The sequence below is a fragment of the Carettochelys insculpta genome, chromosome 9, assembly GCF_033958435.1.
Source record: "Carettochelys insculpta isolate YL-2023 chromosome 9, ASM3395843v1, whole genome shotgun sequence".
Lineage (NCBI taxonomy): Eukaryota > Metazoa > Chordata > Testudines > Carettochelyidae > Carettochelys > Carettochelys insculpta.
This window is the reverse complement of record NC_134145.1, coordinates 43,849,377-43,870,723: the sequence shown is the minus strand read 5'-3', so window position 1 is coordinate 43,870,723 and position 21,347 is coordinate 43,849,377. Positions and strand designations below refer to the sequence as shown.

Genomic DNA, 21,347 nt, shown 5'->3' with positions numbered 1-21,347 from the left:
TCTAAAAGGAGGAAGGAGAGAACTTGTTCTTCTTGGACTCTGAGGATAGAGCAAGAGGCAACGAGCTTAAACTGCAGCAAGGGAGGTTTAGGTTGGACATTAGGAAAAAGTTCCTAGCTGTCAGGGTGGTCAAACAGTGGAATAAATTGCCAAGGGAGGTTGTGGAATCTCCATCGCTGGAGATATTTAAGAACAGGTTAGATAGATGTCTATCAGGGATGGTTTAGATAGTACTTGGTCCTGCCATTGGGGCAGGGGGCTGGACTCGATGGCCTCTCGAGGTCCCTTCCAGTCCTAGTGTTCTGTGATTCTATGATTTGTAAGTTGCACTTTCATGAGAAAAATTTCACAACAGTATTTGTATGAGGTGAACTGAAAAAATTGTCTTCTCTTTTTTCAGTGCAAATATTAGTAATAAAAATATGAAGTGAGCACTGTACACTGTGTTGTGTGTCATATAAGCACGCAAAATACCTCTGATAGTCTATTACCAGTATGATTAAAACTCATTCATTATGATTTATTTAATAGAATTCCTTTATTTTTAATTGCAATTAAGAGATTGACTGCTCTAGTTCCCAGGCTTTTAATTTGTTTATGAACAACAAAATGGAGTAAAGACTCATTTTCAATTGCATATATGTATTTTTAGATTGATGATTTTAGGTTTAAAGACTATAAAAATGTTGATTCCCACCATCAGGGATTTCCAAAACACACCAATTTACCTACCTCACGTGGATAGTTACACCTATGCATTACGAAGAACCACTAACATACCATTACACTCCAATAACAAGATAATCAAAATAAACAAAAGCTTGTACTAGCATATATAGCTAAAATGTTTTTATTTGAATTGGTCCACACACAAATTTTAGGTGTACTGAGCTCCAAAAAAATCCCTACAGTGCATGTTTTAATATTTGTGATTTTTCTGCAGAAAAGTTATCAGTACTCAAGCAAACAAGTAAATAAACTGTTATAAATTCAAACTTAAGAACTGTATCATAATTTTGGAGATTTCTTATTTCATGTTAAAAGTCTCCCCAGCCCCCCAAAATATTGATTGGTTACCATAGATATAAACACAGATGACTATTTGGCAACTATGATTGTGCTAATGGAAACACTGGTGAAAGCCTTCAGCTATGAGTCAGTTTCCTGTAAACCTCATTCCTTCATTTCACTATGAAAAAAATAAAGACAGTTTTAATGCTTGACAAATCAAACATTTTTAACTGATGTTATACTGTAATGCTAAAGGAAGATAAACACCAGCAGCAGGAGTAAGGTAAGAATGATGCTAAGCAACACTAAGCATCAAACTTCCCATCAGTTTCTTTACAAGTTAGCAAGGCATAAGTTACTGTCCCTTCCTATATGTAAAACTACAGGGCACTAGGTGATTTGCTTTTAAAGGGACACTTTCATGTTGCATTATGCCTCAAACATAGCACTAATTGTAAATAATGCTTTTCTCCAGGCCAGCAATATATATCTAATGCAGAGCAGGGATGTTTTATCCGTTGTTGGTTTTCTGGCTTCTGTCCTAGACAGACCTTTCATCAGCTGACTGAAAGCCACTTAGGCCTGACTCACACTACAAAGTTCGGTCAAGGTAAGTCACCTTGTGTTGACCTATTTCTGCATATGTCTACACCAGGGGATGACAACCAGAATAGCACAAAGAGCCTTTTTTAAAAAATTCAGTAATCAAAAAAGGTTTTTTTTTAAACTTTGCAATTATAGCATTGAGCACCACAAAGAAGTCCTTGAAGAGCCACATGCAGCTCTGGAGTTTCAAGTTGCAGACCCCTGGTCTACACTCAGATTTGCTTCTGGCAAACCTCAGTGCTCCATTACAACACACACAGTGTGAACACTGCATGGCATGTGTTAACCCTAGTAGTTCCTACTGCTCTGGTCACAAGTGTAAGTTCCACTGCCCTGGGCCAACTTCCTGCTGTTTCTGAAATGGCTTTTCCTGATTGCCCATTTTGACAGCTCGCATGTTTGTATAACTGCCCAACACAGCATGCAGACTTCATGCATTGGGTAGGCTCCTGCCTGGAGAAAACAGGAAATATTGGCTCTCTGTGAGAAGAGACCATGCAAACAAAGCCATGGGCCAGCTGTGGAAACATGGATATCTATAAAACAGACTATGTGAGGAATGCAGGCAAAAGGGCATGGCAGGAATCAGCAGTGAATGAGAAGGAAATGTGGCAGATGTACCTCAAGGCCATGGAAGTCAACAACCAATCAATCTGGTGCAGTTGCAGACCTGTCACCTTAACAAGTTGTATGCCATACTTGGCAGACTCTACTTGCAAATCACCATGGAGGCCTCCAAGGAGCCCAAGACAGAGATCCCTCTCCTCAACCAAAAGAAGGACAAAGATATGGTGTGGGGGTTCCAGCTATGCTACAAGCAAGGACCTGTTTGTGACTCCACCAACATCTGCCAGTCCTTCTAGCCAACCATGTACAAGCCTATGAAGGAGAGGGGACCTTAAGTAAGCCTATGCATGCATTTTCCTGTGCACTGTTTAAATTGAAAGATGGCAGCTGGCCCATCTTTAAGTGTCATGACATGGACATCAATTTTTCATTGTTTTACTTCTGTAAGAAGAGATGACAGTATAAAAACAGAGATTAAAGTGGTATCTTTAGAGCTATGGGGAGAGAAGTGGGGGAGGCAGCGTCCAGGGCAGTTTGTTTATGTGCTTGTATCCCTGAGAGAGTTTCATGAAAGTTTCAGAGAGATACTTTGCAATCCTTTCCTGAATGTTTCTAGAGATGTCTGCCTTATTTCTTTCTCCATGGTAGAATGGGACTGGAAAAAATTGCAGTGGAGGATACAGAAAGGGTCAAGGTTTAGAACTAGCAAAAGAGTCTATGCCTACAGGAGAACTGTTCCAGACTCTGGAGAGGAGCAAACCCAAGATTCTCCAGTCTCACCATTCCATTGTTGTCAACAAACAACAGAGAAACCAGCTGGTGTAACATCTCTCACCCAGCTCCAGCATTGGTCCATAGAGAATATAACCATCTGCTAGCTAAACTGGTTATGTGGAGGATTTAAAGGTGGCTACTTGCTGATACACCATCTGGATGTCAATATGACGCCACAGGAAAAGTTAATTTTGAGATTTAAACATCCACCTATGAAGATATATTAATAAGGCTTACACATATATAAAAAGTAAAATTTCAAACTGAGCAGCAAATGAAAAGAGAACAAAATCATCCTGTGCCTATATAATGATTATATTTTTCATGCATTTATAAACCAAAATACTGGGTGTATCAATAAACAAGCCACTTCTTTTTCTGGCCCTAGAACCTCCAGGAACTTCAGCTAGAAAAGCAACCTGAGCTTAGATTTGTCAGATGCTGGTAGCAAGGGCTTGTCTTCACTACTGTGCTACATTGGCACAGGTACCTCAAAGTAGTTATGAATGAATGTCTGTAGAGGGTTAAACCCAGAGATAGTGGGTTCTGTGCTGTCAAGCAGCCAGGTGAGCCAATGAGAAGAGAGGTGGGATTTTTGAACTGAAGCAGTCACCTGCTGAGAAAGTCCTTTTTGTGGCCACAGGAGAGACACAGAAATGGACTAAGTCTGAAACCAGACTTGGCATTTTCAGTTATATCCAGGCTTCAAAAGCAATAAGAAATACAGATATGTAAGTAGAAAGGAAATGTTTAGTCAGATGCAATCATGTTATTTTTTTATTTTGGGTTTGGTGAGGGATGTCTCAAGTTGGCTAATGTATACTGTGACTTATAAACTGAATCCCAGGGAAATAATTCTCTGTGTTTTAATCTACTCTTTTTTCCCCTGGTTGCTCTGTAACACCTAGTATCTTTTTGTTTTATTAATAAATCACCTCTTTTAAGGCAATGATTTGATTCCTGTTGCCTAGAGAAGTTTCTATGTGTATGCATGCCTAAGACTGAAAGGTCAGCTATCAAAGATTGCAGTGTTTTTTTTTCCCTTTGTTTTCAAGCTCTCTCCTAAGGCAGGGTTACCCCACAGGTTGATCTCCCAAGTGTGTCCTCCTGTGTTCTAAAGAAGGGTTTTCTCACTTGGGTAGTGGCAGCCACTTCCCAAGGTCAGGGAATGTCTGACTTTTGGAAGCTTTTAAGCAGAAGCCTATAAAGACAAGGCATTTTTAAAGTCTGTTGCAGGCCTCCCCACCTTCTGCATTCGGAGTACCAGAGTGGGGAACAGCCTTGAGAGTAGTGCATCTGGTGAAGGTGCACTTTGTGGACAGGAGAAAGCTCCTACCACAACAAGAGTCAGAAGCTGTATCTGTAGGAGAAAGTCTTGTGCAGACATAACACATTGTAGATACCACATTAAGTCCATGTAATTTACATACTTGTGGGGTGAGCTATATCAACTTAAAAGGTAGCATAGACAAGTCCTTAGTCTTCACTAATGTACATACTGTACAGTTAGGATGTTGGAGCAGAAACCCTTATTCTCTTTACATCCATATTCTAAACCCTTATTCTCTTTATATCCATATTCTAGATTTGATATTACAACACTAGATTGTTACAGACTAACAGATTTAGCAATTTGTTACTGTTATTAATTACTTTTGTTAATCTTATTAATTGTACTCCTGTAACATTTCATATATGCCTCTGGTTTAGTTAGCTTAGTAAGTAAAAAGTTAAGAGTTTCTAATATTGTGCCCATGTTAATGAGATTAGAAGAATGCTGGAGGCCAAAGCCTAGATGCTTGAAATACTAGGTACTTTGGAAGTCCTTGTAACACTGATTGTGTGTGAAAGTGGAATGCCTGTGTTGAGATAAAGGTGTGAAGAGTATCCTTGAAGCCAGACGGCCAAGGAGGGGCAAAGCATGAGTGAAGATAGATTCAGCAGGATGTCAGGAAAGAACCATCAGTATAAGGAGTGGTTGGATTGGCAAACCGAAGACTCTAAAGAATGGAGCAGACACCCCTAAAGACAATTAATTACAGAATAGTAACAGAGAGGGAGCCGTGCGAGTCTATATACTATCAAAACAAAAAAGCAGTCAAGTAGCACTTTAAAAACTAACAAAATAATTTACCAGGTGAGTTTTCGTGGGACAGACCCACTTCTTTGGACCATAGCCATACCAAAACAGACTCAATATTTAAGGCACAGAGAACCAAAAGCAGTAATCAAGGAGGACAAATCAGAAAAAAATGATCAAGGTGAGCAAATCAGAGAGTGGGGGGGAAGGTCAAGAATTAGATTAAGCCACGTATGCAACCGAGCTCCTATAGTGACTCAGAAAATTTCCATCCTGGTTCAAACCACGTGTTAATGTGCCAAATTTGAATAGAAAAGACAGCTCGGCTGTCTCCCTTTCCACTATTGAAGCAAAAACCCCATACATGATCATATTGACGGCGGCTGTCAAAGCCTTCCCAAAACATATGTCTGCTCTGAGGTTCCCTGTTTTAATCAGCAAATAGTGGTTGGCACATTCCTGGTCAGGAGAGACATCAAAGGCAAACAAGGTGTAACCCAGCGCAAACTCCTCACGGTCAAGTAACAGAGAACGATCTTTCATGTGTTTGCCTGCTGTCTGTACCAGATTCATGTATTCTCTCACACAGCATCCAGCCTCAAAGTCTGGCTGCAGAGTTTTGGTTGGTATCTGTTTGCCATCCACATAGAGGGCCACAAAATTAATATCATAACATTTAAAATGAAAAGGGTTTTTAGTGTAACTTCCGCTAATGGCGTCATTATCCACAAACCCTAGGACAAGCATTTTGGGTAACTGCCCCAAGAACAAGTTCTCTTGGTTACTGACCCGGCTGCCTGCAGGGATGCTAAACACTTTCATTCCCACACGGTCTACAGCGTATTTAGCATTAGCGGTAAGCAGGGCCTCTGCATGTCCCAGACGGACTCCAGGGGCCACCCGCACTTTCTTCACAAAGAGAGACGCTGATACAATGTGCAGTTTAAAACCCTCAGCCGCATCACCCATTAAGTAGAAGGCATCTTTACTGCAAATCAGTTTAATTTTCACATCTACTCTGTTCAACAATAGTTTTTCTTGAAAAAACAGGTCGCTGTGCAGATGACCCAAGAGCTCTATCATCCTGCTCAGAGCCGCCAGCCTCACACGCCTCACAAACCTCTGATTCCCACCATCCAGCTCTGTTTTCTCGTGCTGTCTGGGTGTGTCTTTGTAAAACAAGCCAGCGGAAATTGGGTGGCAAGGGTGTCCTCATTGTAATTGAGCACTGACCCTACAAAGGCCCGGAAAGGGTAATAGTTGTTGCTTTGGCTTATCAGGCGGTCTCCCAAAGTGACGTCCAACTGACTGAAAATAGATGCCACTGGATAATTCACGAGGCCTACCTTAGCATCCCTCGGGAGATCAGCTCCGTCCCCTTTTACAATCTTGCAACAAAGGTACAGCAGTGTGTTATTTAAATCCATATAATCTATGCCATTCCCTGCTATAAAAAAGTCAATAGGGGCACCCTCTGTAACAGCCAACAGAGGCAGCACCTTGATGTAAATGCTCTTCTTGATGCTGGTCTGCATAGGGGCTATTTGGAACAAGTCTAGTTCAGATTTGGTACAATCTTCAGACCCACAGTGAACGAAAGCCATGTTGATCAGAATATATCTCTTTTACCAAGTAGAGAGTGTCGCCCCTTTCGCCTCGACTTCCTCTTGGACTTTCACTTCTGGCAGGGCCTGCGTGCCAAAACCCTTCTTTTAAAGGGTTTCGGGGGCCCTGTGCATCGTGGGCGTGATGCATTTCTCTTCCTCCTTTGAATATACGCTAGCCCTGACCCCTCCTGTGCAGGTGGAATCCCCACCTTCTCTAGAACATCACGGGAAATGTGGTCTACTACATCCCTAGCTACGTTTTGAGCAGCTGTTTTTACGTGCGGTTTAATAATCTCTAGCCCCTTCTGCAAAAGCGGTATAGCCTTTTGAAAGAGGCTGCGGAATATGCTGCCCACACCAACCCCCTACATCACTGGGGCCCCATGATATCCGGGAAGGGCATATCCAGCCTGGGCTTTGTAATAATTGCTGTAGACGTTGGGATCGCTGTAATTTTTTAGGATCGCCATAACGGTGGGGTTTTTTTTTTGTTTTTGTTTTTAGAAACTTCGCTCTCTCCGGGGACGCGGGTGCAACTTCACAATCACCTTGCCAAAGTGAAATGAGATGTGTCTGTTCTGGTCTGTCTTTATTTCAATGGTGATGGTGTTAATGTGATATTTACTGATGGGGACGTAATGAGGTTTATCATAGGTGATGGTAACAAACTCATTGCTACTTCCTCTGACAGGGACACATCGTAATAGGGGAACAGAAAAGTCCCCCACAAACTGGTGTGCTACAATATACATATATAGATACAAGGAGTTGAAACCCCCACTGATGTCTGCTGAGAAGGGGCTCCTTTGGACACTTTGCCAGGGGGCCAAACCCAGAATCGTAGCTAGCTCCCCGCCTGTGGAAAACGTGTAAGTAACATCGGTGGATTTAAGTCTAACTTTTCTACTCACAGGGTCGTACAGCATGATAACTTCAGGCAGTCCAGGTTGGCGAGCCACAGTACTGCCCATTTGATCCACAAAGGCTACGTCTACACGTGCACGCTACATCGAAATAGATGAATAGCGTCTACACGTCCTCCAGGGCTGGCAACGTCGACATTCAATGTCGACGTTGGGCAGCACCACATCAAAATAGGCGCTGCGAGGGAACGTCTACACGCCAAAGTCGCACACATCGAAATAAGGGTGCCAGGAACAGCTGCAGACAGGGTCACAGGGCGAACTCAACAGCAAGCCGCTCCCTTAAAGGGCCCCTCCCAGACATACTTGCACTAAACAGCACAAGATCCACAGAGCCAACAACTAGTTGCAGACCCTGTGCATGCAGCATGGATCCCCAGCTGCAGCAGCAGCAGCCAGAAGCCCTGGGCTAAGGGCTGCAGCACATTGTGACCATAGAGCCCCGCAGGGGCTGGAGAGAGAGCGTCTCTCAACCCCTCAGCTGATGGCCGCCATGGAGGACCCCGCTATTTCAATGTTGTGGGATGCGGATCGTCTACACGTTCCCTACTTCAACGTTGAACTTCGAAGTAGGGCGCTATTCCCATCCCCTCATGGGGTTAGCGACTTCGACGTCTTGCCGCCTAACGTCGAAGTTAACTTTGAAATAGCGCCCAACACGTGTAGCCGTGACAGGCGCTATTTCAAAGTTGGCGCCGCTACTTCGAAGTAGCATGCATATGTAGACGTGGCTTAATTCAGGTATGGATGAATAACAACCTCGTCGTAGGATATAATTCTGTGTTTTATCTCCAAGGATAATTTGGAAAAGGGTGTCCTCGGTAATGTTGTTCCAGCTGTGCAGGTATTGTATTTCCACTAACCCCACCTCCCAGGCACCTGGAAGATCCAAGGGCTTTATTAGCTGTACTGTAAAGTTGGAGCTGGTGTTTTGGGGAAAAACCCCAGCGCTGGCGTTGCTGGGCAAAGTGATGTAAAAGCCACAATCACTCATTTCTCCTCCCCTTTTCATTCACGCCTAAATTTTACGGAGTTGGGAAGCTTCTACCCAGCTGTTAAACTTGTCAGGCCACCCCAACCACTTCACCTGTACTTGCTTTTTTTCCCTTTCCCTTTCTCTGCCAGAACTTTTTCAATCCTGTAAATCCTGTCTTGTTTGGTGTTCACCTTTTGTAATTCTTCAGGGTAAAACGATTCCGTCACTTTCTCGTCTTTGTAATCTTTTAACCGGTATACAGGTCTCTGTCCCCTGGTTAAGGCTTCATCTACTATGAATATCTTATTGGTAAATGTTTGCTCATAACTTTTTTTAAAAGCACCTTTGGTTTTAGAGAGTCTCACATGGTCACCTTTTCTAAAAGGGGTATCAACCAGATTTATTTTAAAACTGTCTCCAAAAACTGTTTTCCACACCTTCAGAGAGTTTGAGGGATTAACATCAGCGGGTCTGGTACATATAGTTCTGTGAAAGCTCCGGTTGTAATTGTAACTTTTTATAAACCAGGTAACGCGTCAATGTAGTGAAAGGTATTATGGGCTGTAAAATATCTCCACATCCTAGATTTTAAAGTTCTGTTAAAGTGCTCCACAACTCCCGCTTTGACTTCATTATTAGTAACAAAATGGTGGATGCCACGCTGCTTTAACAATCCACTTAAAGGTTTGTTTACAAATTCTTTTCCACAGTCAGTTTGAAATTTCTGAGGCACTCGCCCCTCGCTGAAAATAGCTTTAAAGGCCTTGGCCACTCCCCCACTGGTCTTGTCCTTCAGGCCTAAAGCCCAGGCATGTTTGGAGAGAATGTCTATCACTGTTAAAATGTACTTAGAACCACTGTTGTGTCTGGAGAACCACTGCATATTCACCAAATTGACCTGCCATTGTGCATCCACATCTAAGACAATGGTCTTGTTTCTGTAGGGAATGTGGCAGAAAGAACGTAATACTGCTGAAGGCTGGGAGGAATGTGTCTCCCAGAGATCATTTGCATGAGAATGCAAAGGTGTGCATGTGTGATACCTTTTCAGGCAAAGCCTAAGGGGTAGCAAGTAAGCCATGAGATTTGGTCTACTGTAAATAATGTAGCTGTAAAAACACAATTTAAACTGACACTTAGTGCAGGAGTTGTGAGATCTCACCAATGCTCTGGGTTGTTGTGGGGGACAGGGCAGTTGCCATAGCTGCATAAGACATTGATTACACAGGGCTCCCTGGTTTAAAGCATTGTAAAGGATGAAGGGAGGGGGGCTAGTTGAGCCAGCTTGCTGAGTGCCTTGGCCATGTAGCTATAAGACTGGCTTGACTAGCCCTCCCCACCTGTTGAAAGATAGAGCTGGATACTAGGGTGTTTGTGAAACCCCACACTAGAGCTATCAAGAGCTGAAATCACAGAGTGCCAGCTGGGGACACGCAGCGCTGCAATCACAGAGTTCTGCCTCAGCACGATCCCAAGAAGTGGGGTTGGGAGTGGTGGCGGATGACGGTGACCGGTGGGCAGCCGGTAGGAGTGCCGGTGGGTGGCTGGTAGGAGGAGCGGCGGGCAGCTGGTAGGAGCAGCGGCAGACTGGCGGGCGGCCGGTAGGAGGAGCGGCGGACGATTGCGATTGGTGGGCGGCTGGTAGGAGGAGCAGCAGACGACAGCGACTGGCGGGTGGCCAGTGACAGCAAGGGGAGGCTGCAGACAAGTGGACAGCTAGTACTGCCCTGGTGATGTATCTGTGGGCTTTGGGTTTGGGACTGAACCGCAGAAGGTACACCCTGTAACTGTGTGTGGGGTAAAGGGCCAAGAGCCCCAGCAAGAGACTTGGTTCTACTGCATATGGGGATGGTATCTTGGTAAAGGGGTTGTCTCTCCTTTGCTTAGATATACTGCATCTGTCACTGTAACCTTGGGGTAGGTTATGGTCATTAAACAAGCCATTTCTATCTCAGACTCTGTGCTTGCGAGGAGGGGAGAACTGCCTTACAGGCACCCAGCACGGGGGGTGAAATTGTCCCAGGCCACCGGGTGGGGGCTCGAGCCAGTTGGTTGTATCCTTAACAGGAAAACCCCACAGGAGTTGAACCCGGCCTTTCTGGCAGGCATCTGGCATTAATAGAAGGGTTACATTTCTTTTAAAATGTATTTCAGTGGGCTTGTGTAAAGCGTAAGCATCCTGGTCTGAAAGCCAAGATGTTACTTGTTTTCTACTCAAAGTTTTACTATGCTTTTTGTCTGCTTGAAACAAAGGGTTCACTCCACCAAAGCTCCCAACTTCCTCAGGAGCGTAATATATTTTCTTTAACAGAGCCACAGGCGTAGACATGACTGTTACATGCGTTAGCAAAAGATGTTACAAGTATAAAGCGACATGTACACAGTAACACATTTCATCAAGTTTTATTAATCACCTGGTTTAACACAGCCTTTTTACAGCCATCTGCAAAATGGGCACCATGACACCACCCTGTAGTAAGGAGTCCGAGCTGATTGATAATTCCATTTTATCCTTTTGTTCACAAGGTCTGTGTTTCAGGCATGAGCAAAAACAGCTGATGCAAGATAGATTTACTCCCACAGGACTACCGATGTGCAGTCTCTGAAACGCCTCTAGGAAGGCGTCATCAAGCTGTGGAGAGGTTGCCAGAAAGAAAATAATGTAAGATCCTGTGGTCTTTTTTTTTTTTTTTTTTTTTAGGTTTTTACAAAATCCCATTATGCCACCCCCCAACCTTGCTCATTCATTCATTTTACCTCTTTGGCTTCTTTTCCGTTCTCCTTGTCCGACTCCTGCAAGGTGCAGCTGCCTTCCTCCATAGGGGTGGACAAAGAGAGGCTGTCTACCTTGTTGGGCTGCCTCAAGAGTGGTTGGGTTTGGGGGTCAGGTTCCGGTGTATCCATCCGCAAGTGTTGGGCCAAAGGGCTCCCCTTGGCTACTGCCTCCCCCTCAGAGCTGTCGCTGACGTAGCACTTTCCCCACATGTGGCGGAGATCCGTCAGCACATAAAGTCCAAACTTCTGGCAGGGGTGGTGAAGGAGTCCATCTTCCGGCTCAGCGTTTGCACGATTTCTGAAACACGTGCTCTTGGAACAAGATGGCCTCTTTCTGGGGTAGCGCTATGCTCTGATTGGTAGAGGGTGGTGAGGCAAGTCCTTCGAGGGGTCACATGACACCCTTTACTTCCAGTCATGTGTCCCACTTGACCTGGATGTAATACAACCCCCAAGGGTACGTCTCCCAGTGACAGGGAGCGGGCCTAAAGGGGTTGGGGCAGAACTTCCGGTGACAGGAGGGAGGGGCGAAAGGGTTAAGGGGGCAGGACTTCCGGTGATGGGCGGGCGGAGCTAAAATGATGAGGGCGGGACTTCCGGTGAAAGGGGTGGGGCTAAAGGGGAAAGGGGGCATGGCTAAAGTTTGATGGCTGGCAGGCCACACCCCCAGAAGTGATGCACCAGGGCAGGACTTCCGATGACAGGTGGGCAGAGCTAAAATGCCCGGGGCGGGACTTCTGGTGAAAGGGAGCGTGGCTAAAGGGGAAAGGGGGCGAGGCTAAAGTTTGATTGATGGTAGACCCCTTATACTACTGTGATGCCAAGCCCCACACTGCAAGAGAAGAAACCATCGCTGAAGATTCTAATGGGAACCCACCAGACCCCACCAGTGCCAGTATGATCAGTATGAATATGCAGTGCCTCATTAGCATAATGACAGCTGCATGCAATTCGAAAGTGCTGCTTTCGAATTGCATGCTGTCTGTGTAGACGGGGGCCTTTTGAAAGGAGCTTCCTGACTTTGAAAGCCCCTTCTTCCCAAAACCAAATGGGAGGAAGGAGCTTTCAAAATCAGGTGGTCCTTTCGAAAGGCCCCCATCTACATGGACGGCATGTGATTTGAAAGTGTCACTTTCGAATTGTGTGCGGCTGCCATTATGCTAATGAGGCGCTGCACAATTAATAGCAGCACCTCATTAGCATCTGCCAAAATCCCTCATTAACATGCCCCTTCAAAAAGGAGGGAGCCAGTGTAGAAACGGCCTGGGTAAACACCTAGAAAAGCTGCATAGCCAGCAATGTGTTTAATTCATGACACATTAAAAATATTGGGAAGATTTTGCATACCATTCCCTGAAACGTTAGGCAGGCTTCCCTGAACATTTTAAGATGCCATAAAAATTTCACCATTTTCAGCATGATTACCAAGTTCTGAAAAAGTATGAGGGCAGTTAGCATTTTACATCACATTAAATAATAAATGCAAATAGAAAGACAATGCTCATTTTAAAAATAAAGGCTAAGCTGGTTTGTAAATTCCACAGAACACCCAACCTCTTCATTTTATTAGTACTTGTCACTGTTGGAATCAGGATACCATATGGCAATTCTTATGTTCTTATTCAAAAGATGTGTTGCGTTCACCTCTGTAGGAATCAATCAATTCATTCCGGAGCCAACAGCATTGACATTCCCTAAATTGGCATAAAAAGGACTACTGCAGATGAATTCTATACCTTCCTTTTACAAGTGCAGCAATGTTTTTGTGATCCATCCAAATCTGCCAGCCAAAACTGTAGAGACTCACACTCTGGTTTCCTATAATATGAGCACATAATACAATGGTTTCAAAATTGTTATGAGTGAGCACACTCCAAAGATGAGGTAAAAATGCCATAGGGAGGCTCATCCTCTCTCAGTTCCCAGTCTTGTAATTCAGTGCATACTGGCGGATCCCTGCTTTCCCCATGGAGCCCCACTAACTTCCGTAAGAGCTGCCCAAACATATTACATTGCAGGATCAAGACCTAAGACCCTGAACTCTGCAAACACTTAACTCACATATGAAACTGACTAAGGCTAGAGTCTCTGTAGTAAGGCATAGCACCACAGCTAAAGTGGTGTAATTATGCTGGCAAAACTCCACAATGGAGAAACAGCATTTAGTGGTACAAGGGGCTTTTTGGTCATTGTAGGATCACCCTTGCTGCAAAGGACAGGCATAGGTCAGCATAGCGACAGCACTCAGTGACACAGACTCTGAGACTCAGGGTAAGTAAACACAGCAGCCTTATTTTGAAATAAGATATTCCAGAAGAGATTTTCTGGAATAATATATTTCAAAATAACGCTGCTACAGACAAAATGTATTTTGAAATAGCCCTCAGCTATTTCGAAATAAAGCACAACAGAGAGGTGGTGTCTTCACTGGCACAAATCTTTGAAGTAGCCATGTTAATGGCCATGTTGAAGATTATTAATGAGGCACTGAACTGATTATTCAGCACCTCATTAGCATTAGCACGCTTCCGGCCACGGCGCTTTGAAAGCACTGCTTTTGAACACCCACGGCTTGACGCGGCTACACGGGGGTCCTTTTCGAAATGACCCTGCACATTTCAAAATCCCCCTATTCCCTTCAGCTGAAGGGAATAAGGGGATTTTGAAATGTGCGGGGTCATTTCGAAAAGGACCCCCGTGTAGCCGTGCCACGTGCATTCGAAAGCAGCGCTTTCGAAGCGCTGCAGCCGGAAGTGTGCTAATGCTGAATATTCAGCACCTCATTAGTAATCTTGGAAATGGCCATTAGCATGGCTGTTTCGAAGATTTGTGCCAGCATAGATACAGCCAGACAGAATAGTAATACACACAGTAGAACCTATTCTGAGATAGAGCCATTGGATGCACTATGGCTTATTTTGAAATAGACTCTACTCCCTGGCTACACAACTCCTATTTTGAAATAGGTCTATTCCTCATGGAATGAGGTTTAGCTATTTCAAAATAAGCGTTGTGTAGGCACTAGCAAAGTTTTTCAACATATGGGCTGTTATTTTGAAATAACTGTGCTGTGCAGATGTAGCCTCACTAAGGGAAAGGGGAGGATGCGCTTGGGAGGAAGGGGCAAAAAGGCAGGACAGAGGTTTGAGGGAAGGAGTGGGGCTAGAGGAAGCATGGGTAGAGGCAGGGTAGGTGTTAGGAGGGAATGGGTGGAATGGGGGCAAGGCCTGATACAAAGCAGGTGCTTGAGCATCCCCTGACTAGAGCAGCAGTCAGTGCTGATGGCTAACAGACCATGTCAAGGCACCAGTCTTCACAGAATACTGATAAATGCATGGCTGGAAACTAACATGATTTACTTTGTGGTGGGGTTAATACAATTAAAACAGTGCAATAAGAAGGTGTTTAGATTTTATGAAATGCTAATGGGGACTGCATATATTAATCCTATTTACAATATTTATCTGTACTATAAGGCAATACTTGTGTGTGTGCTGCACAATTCTGAAATGTTTATTCTGAAGCTATGGAACTCAAATGGATGGTGGTGGGGTAAATTTTAAACAGAACGCACTTTATTGAATGCAAAATATTGGATAACAATGGGGGTCGTATCTCCTAATTATCAGGAAGGATTACTGAATTCCAGGAGAACACTGTAGAATAAAGACATTGTCAATTGCTTCACCCTGGAAGAAATTACGTGCAGAAATGGTCCTCCCATCAGCTTGAATTTTATGGAAGAGGAGCTAAAAATCCCTGAACAGAAGGAATTTACATCTTTTATGCTATCTGGACTCTGAGGAACAAAGATTCCTGAGCATAAGCAAGCAATCCCCAGGCTGCTTGGCATGGGTCAGCTCTAACAGGGATATAGAACTGCCAGGCCCACTGACTGGGACAGGAAACAGATAGGGGCAGTTGCCCCAGGGCCAGTCATTGCAAAGAGACCCAGAACTCCAGACACCACCACTACTTTGGCAGTGGCCAGAGCTCTGGGCCCCTCTGCAATAGTGTGGCAGCATTGCGCTGGCAGCACATTGCTATCAGGGACTAAGAAGGGTGGGCAGCACTGTGATCCAGGTGGCGCTGAGGGCTGACTGTCTTTGGCTGTGCCCCTTCTGGGGCACAGAGCCACCCTCCCCCATCTTGTCCCAGGGCCCGCAGTGACTGTTAGCACTGCTGAGAGCAGCTTATTACAGAAGCTTATAGAACACTTTTAAATCTAAAACTTTATCTTATGTTTGTTTATACATTTTCTGTTTTAACCTCATAGGGTAATTATCACAATTATCATAATTATCACAATTCTTAGTTAATAAATCTTCAGTTAATTTATTACAGGATTGGCTACAACTTAAGTACTCTGTTTGGTTTGAAACCTGAGTACCACTGACCTGGGGTAAGTAACCTGTCCTATGGGACTGGGAGGAATCTGAACATTCTGGTTTCTGATGTAAAATGACCACCGACAAGCTTGCCTGGGTGGCAAGATAGATGGAAATGCCCAAGAGGACTGTCTGGCTGCCCAATGGGCTTTTTAAATAGTCACAGGAACCCCAGGTGAGCCCAAAGCCATTTAAATCAGTACTAGAGGGCTCACGGGCCCTGCGACTACTGAACCGCCTGGGATTCCTGCGGCTATTTAAAAACCTATTTAAGCTATTTAAAAAGCCCACAGCTCCCAGTCTTGCATGCACACACTACCTCAGCAGCAGGATATAATTAGTAGGTGGGCCAGATTCAGTCCACAGGTTGTATCTTGCCTGCCCCCCACAACAGAAGTGACATAATTTCATTGATAAGAAATGTGTGGCCCCTGACAGTTTTCCAAAATTTGTGGAGTCCACCCAGCAAAAATTACTGCCCACCCCTGCATTAAAGTAAAACTGTAATCCATGAAGTGGGCAAATAATATACTAGGGTTGGGATATTTATTTGCCCTTCAAGGATTTACTGACCACGTTGACAAGCCAAAATAGAAAAGTTTATAACGGCCAATGCTACAACTTCCACCTGGTATCTGGAAAGAGAAAAATCAAGTTACATTCTGTCTCCTACCATTAGCTGCAAATATTCTGCAGTCAAAACTGACCATACGGTTCTGTTGCTGACCTACGAAGCAAAAAGGAGTCCAGGCGTCTTTATTCTGAAGTTTGACAAATGGAATTATTTCTGTTAAGTGCCTGGCTTAGACTAATACATAAAATAAGCATTCATAGAAAAATGCCATATTATGTGAAATATTGTATTGTAATTCTCAAATACATAAAAAAGTGAAAAGTAGCTGTATAGTATCAAGTAGACAACAAAAGAGTACAGTATAGGATGCCTAAAATCAAATTATTAGTGAACACAGCTGACTACAACTGTGTGTCATATTAACTGGGTTGCAGGAGCCTGAATATTCTTATTTTCACTTTTACACAGAATGGGTAAACTGTCCTTCCTTTTCAGTCATATTACATAAATTGCCAGTTTCATTAATAGAGTACTGTAGTCCAGGGGTGAGCAAACTTTTTACATGAGGCCCCACTTTTCATCCCTGCAATTAGCAGCCCCCACAACCTGTGTAATGTAATCCAAAACGATGGAAATTTCGGTTATGTTGATATAAAATAAAACCTTTCAGAACATGTAAGAACATAAGCATGTAGAATGTAAAATCTTTATTAACCAGTATATTCATTTTATTTATATTTAATTGGAGATACATATCTCCTAGAATTGGAAGGGACCTTGGGAGGTCATCTAATCCAGTCCCCTGCCCTCTTGGCAGGACCAAGCACCATCCCTGACATCTATTTGCCCCAATACCTAAATGGCCTCCTCAAGGATTGAACTCAAAACCCTGGGTTTAGCAGGCCAATGCTCATAGAAATGTGAATGCACATACATAAAAACAGTAACATATTTCAATATATTAGTGAGATGGAGGAGCTTGAGACCCAGCAGCCAATTGTGCTGTGCCCCTATTATGAATGTTCAGGCCCCCCACTTTGGGTACCTCTACTCTAGTCCAAATTTACTTGAAAAAAGCCTGCTGGGAAATAATCAGTACACAGTCATGTTATATTATGCACTAATTTTCTTGGCTGTATACAATATTTCTGCACATACTTCAATAGTCTTATTCCATTAACATTTGGGTTGATAGATACAGAAGAGACTAGGAGAAAAAAAACCTGTTGTGAGTTTAGTAAGTCTACATTCCCTAGAGCTTTGAAAGTCAATATAACTTTGCCCTTCCCAAAGGGCACATGGTTCAGAACAGCATGATTCATTTAGAGAGGCAGTGAGCATACATCTGTATGTGTGTACACACTATTACTTTCTGACCGAGAAAATAACAAGACATTTGGGGAAACGTGTTGGGCAAATCACTCAAGTGTACTCTGAAGCCTATCCAAGTCTTTCCACCCTGTAGCATCATGCTAAATGCCACGTCTATTTGAGAAGACAGGACATTCTCTGAACTCCATTGTAAAATACCAACCAAACTTGCAAGAAACGTTTTTTTAAAGAAAGCTTCACAGAAGGACACTTCGCTTCTGAGTCACCTAATTTATCCGCAGGGATCCATTAACAGTCATTTCAAAACGCATAATCGAATCATAAGCAGTGAATAATTTAAGAGCAATTCCACAATGACGAAGCTCCAAAGAGAAAGAACTGCTCTCATCCCTGTGCAAGGCAAAAATGCCACTGCACGCTCAAGTTTCGTACACTGCCACGGTACTTTATACCGCCCCCTCCCACAATCATAAACCAGCCAAAAGACACAGTAACCACTAGCCCTGCAAATCTGCAGCTATCCGCGGACCACGTTTGCGGCCCGGACGCGCACAGCCCCGGTCATAGGTGACTGGTGATACCACTCAGCAGGTGCACCGCTCTCCTGCGCCCCGCCAACATGTTAATGGCTAAGTGGGGTGCCCCCTCCCTGTCTCTCACCCTGTCCTTGCAGGCATCAGCCGCCTGTGCGCCAAGGGTCTCCGCTGCCGGCTCCTGCGTGTGCCCGGGTCCCGCAGCTTGCAGGAGACGCCTCCGCCGGGGGGTAATTGCTACTTTTGCAACTGTACCGTTGTCATCACCATGAGTGCGCGGGAGATACAGCAGCCGAGCGACAACCCCGGGGCCGAGGGGGGATGCCGCGCTCGCCGCGAGGCCGTGTCCGGAGGAGGGGCGGCAAGGGAGGGGGCGGGCGCTCGGCGGCGGCACCTGTCTCCCCGGGGGACTGGCTGCACACGCGGGGCCGGCCGGAGCGGGCACCTACCGGGAGGACTCCCCGCTGAAGCTGCCGCCGTCCAGCAGCCGCACCTTGCAGAAGAGGATGCCATTGACGAAGGGCACGGAGGAGAGCTCGTCCAGCTCCAGCTCCACGCGGAACTTGAACTTCTTTTTCTTCATCATCATGAAGGCCATGAGGGGGCGGCGGGGAGCCGCGGGCGGGCCCTCAGCCCCTGGCCCCTGCCGGCCGCCGCCCGCCTGCCACGCTCATGGCTGCTGGCACGGCTGGAGCCGTCCGCCCGCCCCGCTCCGAAGTGCGCCTCCTGCCACAGCCCGCCCGCCCGCTTACACGGCCGTAGCCGCCTCCCTTTCAAAGCAACCCGCCTCCGCGCCCGAGAGGAGGCGGGGGAGAGGGGAGGGCCTCGGCCCTGCTGGTGAGCCGCGCGGCGAGTCCTCCAGGCCGTCAGGCGCCCCCCGCGGCCCAGAGCGTCGCGCATCCGGCCCAGAGCCGGGGGAGAAAGGCTGAGACAGCGGGCAGGTGGGCGGCGGCTGAACCGCCCGAGCGCCCTGCCCAACCCAGGCCACAGGCCGCTGCTTCGCCGGCTGCCCAGCCCGGCTCAGGGCCGCGCCCCGCTGCGCCGCCGGGCTGTGCTGGCAAAGAAACCGTCAGCAGACGGACAACCCTTCCGCCCGCGGAGCGGCTGCGCCCTTTCCTGTGCCCGCTGCGAAGCCCAGGTGTGGGCCAGGGCCGGAGGCAGCGCAGCCGCTTGGCACCGTGGCCTGTAAACTGGTCGTAGGGACTCATCGCAGTGGCGGGGGGAGTAGGGCTCCAAGTGGTGGTGACAGCTGCTGGTCCAGCGCCCCAACATTGTGAGAGCCACGTAGGTCGCAACGGGGGAAAATCAAGTCCGAGCCCAGGCAGTACCTGTCCTGAGAGGTTTCCAAGTCGGGGCCCCCATCCTACAAAGGATTATGCTAGCACTTCAGGCACAGGAGTAGACCCACTGAAGTCTTGATGAACGTGGGCCCAGTACTCAGCAGAGTTGACCAGAGCAGACAGCAGGTTGTATTTCTTTCAGTAGCATGAAGGAGGCTGCTATGTGCTGGTGATCACTGTTTCCCAGGGCATTTTGATGAGGTGGTGCAGCTCACTGACCTCACTAAAGAAAAGCCCATTATTTTCATAATAGTGACAGATTTTAAAAGTATTATTTTGTAGATGTTACAGGAAAATAGAACATCTGAGTTCTTCAACGATTTCATTGTTCACCATTTTATTTTATTCATCTGAGCAGATTAGCAATTGAAACTTCAAATCTAGATTCCTTGGAGCTCTCAGATCAAATCTTAAATTGCTGCTTTGTCTTTAAGACATAGGGCAGGTCTACACTACAAAAGAAATTTGACCTAAGATACAAAACTCCAGCTAGGAGAACTGTATAGTTGGTGTCAACATAACAAGTTGAATTTCTGACACCGACCCACCTCAGAAGGTTGATGCAAGAAACTCTCCCATCAAATTCCCTTAGTCCTCACAACAAAAGTGGGGGGATGCACTAAATCAAACTTTGGAAGGTCTGTGGTAGTGTTGATCTTCCACTTAATGAATATTTATCCATAGGAAGAGACGGAGGCAGCATACAAAGGAACAGGGGAGTGGACTGGAAAGAAAGAGGGAAGACATTATTCAGCACACACAGAGCTTCCTATATTCACTACATTTTTGCCACAGGAAAAATATCATGGGTTCTGGGCATAAGAGAGACCCTAGCTGGGAATATACTGAAGAAATTTGTTCTCTGGGTAAAAAGGAAAATATATTAAGTGTAAGCAGTGCAAAATGATGGCGCAGGGCCTAGCTACAAGGATGAATAATCAATCAAAAGGAGAACTGCTTATTGGGAGAAAATGATGTGAATATGGTTAAGTGGATCAACTAGTTAGTGATTTAAATAAGTCACTTTGCAATGCATCATTCTTCAAGATTCTCTCTATACCTTTTGTATAAGTCTAATTTGACAAGTAAATTCCCAAACTGTCATATACCATAATGGGAATGAATGCTGTAAGTCTGTGCCCTATTTTAGTTCAGTGTAACTCAGCTTATCCAAGGGAACCTCATTCTACACATGTTTTTGAAAAAAAAAAAAAAGCATTAGTGAGTTCAAGGAGGCTTACTCCAAAATTAAGTGTAATCTAAGTCTTAGCTTTATATGGTAACTTGATTTAGAACAACTATTTTTCTGGTGATTTAAATTGCCTTGATTTAAATCAGAATAAGACTAACAAAATGATTTATTCGATGATGAGCCTTCATGGGACAGACCCACATTATCAGATCAATACAGACTGACATTTGTAAGTACAGAGGACCTAAATAATTAAATAAATAAATTGCAATAAAACTGACATATCAAATAGGATTGAAGGAAGAGCGTGAGAGGTAGGGGGATGTTAACTGTCCTGTCTGAGATAATTATGAGCATCAAAGGAAGGGAAGCAGTCCTTGTAATGCGTGATCTTGTATCTAACATGGTTAGGTCCAGTGATGGTATCCCCAGATTAAATATGTGAACAAAGTTGGCAGCAGGGTTTGTTGCAAGGAAAAGTTCCAGGATTAGTATTACTGTGGCATATCCTGTGATTGCTGGTGAGAATCTCTCTCAGGTTAGGAGGCCTGTCCTTTCTTATAGACAACCTCCTAACCTGAGAAAGATTCTCACCAGCAACCACAGGATATGCCACAGTAATACTAATCCTGGAACTTTTCCTTCCAACAAACCCCGCTGTCAACTTAG

At 45.1% G+C, this 21,347-nt stretch overlaps 1 protein-coding gene across 1 annotated transcript in view; it reads right to left on the bottom strand.

The window, feature by feature from the left end:
- EEIG2 (EEIG family member 2) overlaps positions 1 to 18,986 on the bottom strand; it is a 58,739-nt gene extending 39,753 nt beyond the window's left edge. Inside the window, exon 1 of the mRNA XM_075002985.1 lies at positions 18,596 to 18,986. Within this exon, the coding sequence (XP_074859086.1) occupies positions 18,596 to 18,744 (149 nt within the window). The 5' untranslated portion in view covers positions 18,745 to 18,986. The remainder of the gene's footprint in view (positions 1 to 18,595) is intronic.
- Positions 18,987 to 21,347: the final 2,361 nt, after the last annotated feature.